Here is a 6,000-nt window from a genome sequence, read left to right as displayed (position 1 = left end):
TGCTCTGAGCACCCAGGACTGAGCACCCAGTAGTGAGCACCCAGGACTGAGCACCCAGGACTGGGCACCCTGCACTCAGTACCCAGGACTGAGCTCCCAGGACCTGGCACCCTACCCTGAGCACCCTGTACTGAGTACACAGTACCAAGCACCCAGCACGCGGCACCCAGGCCTAAGTACACTGACCCAGGCTGCCACCAGCTGGGGCCACCTTCCACCCCTTGCCCAAACCCAGCCCCCCAGGGCCTGGCTGACGTCTCGGACACAGCCCCCAGGAGGACAGGAGATGCCTCCAGGTGAAAATGCCTCCAGGTGAAAGGTGGACGGCCCTGGGCCCAAGGAGCCGGGGTCAGAGGCCAAGGCAGCTCATCTGCTCTGCTTTATTTTTTTTAAGATTTATTTATTTTTTTAAATTTATTTCTCTGCCCTTCCCCTCTCCCCATTGTCTGCTCTGTGTGTTCTTCTGTACCCACTTATATTCTTGTCAGTGGCACCGAAAATCTGTCTCTTTGTTGCGTCATCTTGTTGCATCAGCTCTCCGTGTGTGCGGGACCACTCCTGGGCAGGTTGCGCTATTTTTGCGTGGGGTGACTCTCCTTATGGGGCGCACTCCCTGCTCGTGGGGCTCCCCTATGGGGGGGAGACACCCCTGCATGGCACGGCACTCCTTGTGGGCGGCAGCACTGCACACAGGCCAGCTCCACACGGGTCAGGAGGCCCTGGGTTTGAACCCTGGACCTCCCGTGTGGTAGGCAGGCGCTCTATCCGTTGAGCCACATCCGCTTCCCATCTGCTCTGCTTAGTGCCACACCTAGAATCTCGTTAGACAGCCCGGGTCAGTACTAGGGGCGGCTGGAGCGGAGGCAGGCCGAGGCAGTGGCCGCAGGGCAGATTGCCATCAGACTGAGCAGGGAGGGGCTGGCCCGGGCCAGGGTCCCCAATTGTCTGGAGGTGAGGACCGAAGCCACTGGCCTCAGGGTTAGAGATGGCAGGAATTCCAGCCCCAGGGGCGTCTCAGCCTGCGGGGAGGATGCCCGGGAAAGGTGCCCTGGGAGGGCGCCAACGGAAAGGGTCCTCTGCTCCCCTCCTGCTGGAACGTCCCCTCCCCAGAGAGGCCTGCCCTGGACAGCGCACCTTCTGGCACATTCCCCGGCTTCACCTCCTCCTCCATGGCGCCATCCCTGAAATGCTGTCCCCGTCTCCCCCTGCCACCAGCACGTGAGGGGGACGGGAGGCGAGATGGGCCCCCGGTTGGCCGGCGCCCAGCCCGCCGGGCCTGGACGGGTGACCGCGTGATGGATGAGGGGTGGGGAGGCGCCGGAGGGCAGCCGGCCGCGGCCAGGGCAGGGGCCAGCGCGCGCACTGGGCAGCGTCCAGGGCTGGCAACTCCGGCCTTGCGCAGGAGCCACGGCTGGGGGGGGAGCCAGGTTCCTTGTCCGCTCAGCCTCCTGGAGAACCCGGCCAGGGGCCTGGACGCGTGGCAGAGATGGGGGGCCCTGCGGGAGGAGGTGAAGGGCGACCCCGAGCGGGCCGGCCAGGTGGGGGGCTGGAGGGGTGGGAGGCGTCCAGAGGGGGCGCCCAGAGCAGGGGGCTGCTGGAGCGCGGCGGGCAGGTGGGCAGGTGCCCCTTCCTCGGCCTCCCGGGGCAGCGCAGGGGGATCCCAGTGTTCCCGAACCTTCCGCCGGCCCCGACAGGCTGAGGTCCCGTGCGCGGTACCCGGGACAATCCTGCCTCTGCCTGGAGGCAGAAGGAGCGGGGGTCTGCGGAGACCCCCCAGGGAGGGGGCCAGGCTGTGAGCACCCTCGGCTCGGGGCGGAGGCGCCCCCCCAACCCGTCCCCCAGCCCAGGCCCACCCCCGGCCCACCCCTAGCCCCAGTCCACCCCTAGCCTCAGTCCTCCCGGTCCCCGACCCCCGGCCCCGCCCCCTAAGCCCCGGCCCCGCCCCCCAAGCCCCCGCCCGGACACTCCGCCCCGCCCCGTGCGACCCCCACAAGCCCCTGTCAGGGAGCGGGTCCCGGGGCGCGGGCGACGACTGAGGTCCCGGAGGCCCGAGGTGCGCGGAAGGGGCCCGGGAGCGCGCGCGGGGGAGCGCGCCCCCTCCCCAGCCAGAGCGCGGGCCCGAGCGCGCCTGCGGGCCGGGGGCGTGGCCAGGGGCGCCCCGCCCAGGCCCCGCCCAGGCCCCGCCCCCGGCGCCGGCGCCGGCGCCGCGGCCCACGTGACGCGCCCGGGTGCAAACGAGCGGGTCAGCTGATCCCGCCAGTCTGCGCCGTCATCCCGGCTATAAGCGCGCGAGCCCCGGGCCCCGAGCGCAGCGGGCAGCCTCCGCCATGCAGCCCCCCGGCCTCCTGCTGCTCGTCTTCGGCCTCCTGGCCGCGCCCTCCAACGCGCTCCTCAGGTGAGACCCCGGGCCGCGGGGGCCGGGCGGGCGTGGCGCAGGGGTCCCCGCGCCCCTGCGCGCAGCCCGGGCGCGGCGGGCGAGCTGCTCCGGGCGCAGGCTGAGCCCGAGGCCCTCGCCGGTTCGGCCCTGGCGGAGCGCCCCCCGCCGCAGGACAGCGCCCGGGGGTGACCGCGGCCTCCCCGGGGGCCAGGGCCTGAGGGCACGGAGAGGGGGCATGGCCCGTTCAGGACAGGGGGCGATGGCGTGTCTGTGCCCAGGGCCGCCAGCCCTTCCCCGCCGGGCTGCACCTTGGCGGCTGTGACCTGCATCATCGCGCTCCGTTTGCACGGCAGGAACTTACCGCACGTCCCAAGTGGGGGGGCCCCTTTGGGATCCTGGGGGGGGCTGGCCTGTCCCAGAGAGAGAAGGGGTGTCCATGCTGTGCCAGCCAGGCAGGGGAGGGCATCCCCTCCGGGAACAACTCCCCACTCCGGCAAGACGGCCTGCTCTCTGGGGAGGGCTGTGGTGGGCAGCCCCACCCTGCCTGGCAGCCCTTCCCCGGCCTCAGCTTCCCTCCCTCCGTGGGCAGGTGAGTGAGGTCACAGGGCGGCAGCTGGCCTGGCCCGTGGGAGCCCGGGACGGGCATGGAGCCTCAGGGCTGCTGTGTGTGGTCCCGGCTGCGCAGCAGGTCCCAGCTGGTGTGGGGAGGGCTGCAGGCCTGCGCCGGCCCCACCCACGGCCCCCCACCCCGCGGAAGGAGGGGAAGGCAGCAGAAAGGGAGTCTTGGGCTTCTCCGGGACGGGACCCCCAGGGTTTCCTTGCTGGCAGGGCACCCCCGGGCTCTTCCCAGCCTGCCACCTCTTGGGCAAGATCCCATCTTCCGGAACACACTCTTGGCACGTCTGCCACAGCCAGCGTCGACCTTGAACTCGCCAGTCCTCAGGGCTGGGAAACCAGGTCATTGAAGCGGGGCGGGGGGCGGGGGGAAGGCCTAGACCCGGAGTCCCCTGCCTGGCGCAGACCACCGAGGCCTCCCAGAGCGGCGGCCATGCTGGCCCCGAGCCGGGGACCCCTGCGGAGGGTGGGGCTGTCCTCCGGTGGGTTTAGGGGAGAGGGGCTGATGGGTGCTCAGGATGGAGCTCAGCGCAGCCCCGGACGGGGCGCTGGGGAGAAGCCGGTGCAGGGGCCAGCGGAGATGGGGCCGCCCAGCCTGGGGCTGCCCCTGCTGCCTGGAACTGGGGTCTCAACAGGGGTCTAGGTGGGTGGGGTGACAGATGTAGCCGAGGTCAGAGCGGGGCCAGGGGAGGGGGCAGGGGCCGGGGACGGGCCTCGGGGCGTCTGAGGTGGCTGCTGTGGCTGGGAGGAACGGGAGGGGTGAGAGGGTGGGCTGCATGGGGGGCTCCGGGCTTTGGCCTGAGCAGCTGGGTGGGTCGTGCTGGTGTGTCAGCTGGCAGGTGTGGGGTGAAAGCTGAGACCGAGATGCGGGGAGGGGGGGATAGGACACCCAAGTGGGGCAGTCGAGGCCACCTGCCTGCCCCACCTTCCCGCGCGCACTGAGCCCCTTCTCTCCGCAGGATCCCGCTGCACAAGTTCACGTCTGTCCGCCGGACCTTGACTGAGATGCAGGGCCCCATGGAAGAGCTGCTCCCCCAGGGCCCCCCTTCGAAGTACAGCCAGGGGGCACCTGCCTTGGCTGGGGGGCCCATCCCGGAGATGCTCAGGAACTACATGGACGTGAGTGTGGGGGGCTGGCGGCACCCCTCGCTTCAGGAAGGCGCCGGCTCTGCGGCGAGCGTCCGCGTAGGTGGCAGCTGGCGAAGCGCTGTGTTCACTGGGACCCGTGGTTTTGAGGGCTCACAGCCCTCGGCCACATCCTCCTCTGCTCTGAGCACCCCCGCCCCACCATCAGCTCCCAGCTGTACCCCGGGTGCCCGAGCCTCACAGCCGCGCTGCAGGGAGCAGGTGCAGCGTCGCCCTTTGCAGACGAGGGGTGGCCGAGGGCAGCTGGCGGGGCAGGCGGGCTGGATTCAAACCACGCCTTCCAGGAGCTGGACCCCCGGGCCTGCTCCCAGCTGCCCCCCGCCCCGGCTCGGGGGTGCTCCTTGAGCTTGAGGCTACCTGGACCCCACCTGTCCTCCCAGGAGGCTCGGGTGAGCCCGCGGCCCAGCCCCCACACTCGCCTCTGTCGGTCAGCAGCTTCTGCGCCCGAGAGAGACGGCGTGGTTCCCGCCCACGGGGACAGGGCCTTCCTCTCACCCTGACCCCCGTCTCGGGAAACCCGCGCCCGCCCAGTCGCTGGTCCCCGGCGATGGGCCGGCTGCCACGTCCTCTGGCCCTCTTGGCCCCGGTCCTGGTTGGGACAGGAAGCTTGTGCCTTGCATGTGACACGGCTGTGGGGAGCCGGGTGGGGGCGGCAGGGCTGCCCGACGCATTCCTGAACCCCAAATGCCGCTCGCCGGGGCCAGGGAGGGCTGTTGAGTCATCCACCCCGCCCGCGGCCTCGGTCACGCGTCCGCAGTTGCCGCTGCTCCTCGAGGCTGAGCAGCCCGCACACCCCGAGGGGTCGCGGCTGGAACCCTGCACCAACCAGGGTCCGGTGGGGCCAGCTGGCCCGTGCCTCAGGACCCTCCACGCCCGCTCTCCAGGAGAGGGCAGCCCTTCAGGGGCCCCCGTCCCCGGCCAGCTCCCCAGGCCTCCCCACGCCGCCCCGTTCTCCCATGGTACGTGAAGGGAAACTGAAGCCCAGGGCAGTTGAGGCAGAACTGCTTGGCTGGCGAGGGACTCAGAGCAGGCTGTGGTTGTCCACGGCGTACCCCGGGGTCCGTGGGCGCCGTGGTGTCCTCTGAGCTCTGGGCGAGGGGGTGGGCCAGGGTGTGCTGGCCCCGTGTTGACCGGCTGCTGAGCTCAGCCCTAATTGGGGGGGGGGGGCTGCCGCCTGGCCTGGGGACAGGCTCCCCGCCCCACCCTGACGCCCCCGCCCCGCGCAGGCGCAGTACTACGGGGAGATCGGCATCGGCACCCCTGCCCAGTGCTTCAGGGTGGTCTTCGACACGGGCTCCTCCAACCTCTGGGTCCCGTCCATCCACTGCCGCCTGCTGGACTTCGCCTGCTGTGAGTCCCCGCCCGGTGCCTCGCCCGCGGGAAGGGGCGGTCCGCCTCGGGGGCCGGGCCCGGGTGGGGACCGCGGTGGCCGAGGTGCATGGGCTTGGGCTGATGGGCTCCCGCGGGCGCAGGGCTGCACCGCAAGTACAACAGCGGCCGCTCCAGCACCTACGTGAAGAACGGCTCGGCCTTCGACATCCACTACGGCTCCGGCAGCCTCTCGGGGTACCTGAGCCAGGACACGGTGTCGGTGAGTCCGCTGGCGAGCTGGGCGGCGGGCCTGGGACCGGGGCAGTGGGGGCCGGGGGGCCGGGGAGGCCCAGGGCAAGGGCTGCTTGTGCAGCGGGGGGGTTTGTGGGACCCTACGGGGGCGGGCGGGGCATCTCCAGTGCCCGTGCTCACCGCGTAGGGATCCCCCCTCCCGGAGGAGAGCCTCTGAGCTCTTGGGGAGGGGGGGGCCAGGCCGCGGCAGGCGCCTGCACCAGGGGACAAAAGGGGCCCCTGCCCACCCCACCCAGCCC

At 71.4% G+C, this 6,000-nt stretch overlaps 1 protein-coding gene across 1 annotated transcript in view; it reads left to right on the top strand.

The window, feature by feature from the left end:
• The first annotated feature begins 2,230 nt into the window (after positions 1 to 2,230).
• Positions 2,231 to 6,000, top strand: part of CTSD (cathepsin D) — an 8,953-nt gene continuing 5,183 nt past the window's right edge. The window contains exons 1-4 of the mRNA XM_058304932.2: positions 2,231 to 2,395; positions 3,952 to 4,111; positions 5,365 to 5,488; positions 5,611 to 5,729. Coding sequence (XP_058160915.1) covers positions 2,328 to 2,395; positions 3,952 to 4,111; positions 5,365 to 5,488; positions 5,611 to 5,729 — 471 coding nt within the window. The 5' untranslated portion in view covers positions 2,231 to 2,327. The remainder of the gene's footprint in view (positions 2,396 to 3,951; positions 4,112 to 5,364; positions 5,489 to 5,610; positions 5,730 to 6,000) is intronic.

Source organism: Dasypus novemcinctus, chromosome 10, assembly GCF_030445035.2.
Source record: "Dasypus novemcinctus isolate mDasNov1 chromosome 10, mDasNov1.1.hap2, whole genome shotgun sequence".
Lineage (NCBI taxonomy): Eukaryota > Metazoa > Chordata > Mammalia > Cingulata > Dasypodidae > Dasypus > Dasypus novemcinctus.
The sequence above is the reverse complement of the archived record's forward strand: the minus strand, read 5'-3'. Positions and strand labels throughout refer to the sequence as shown.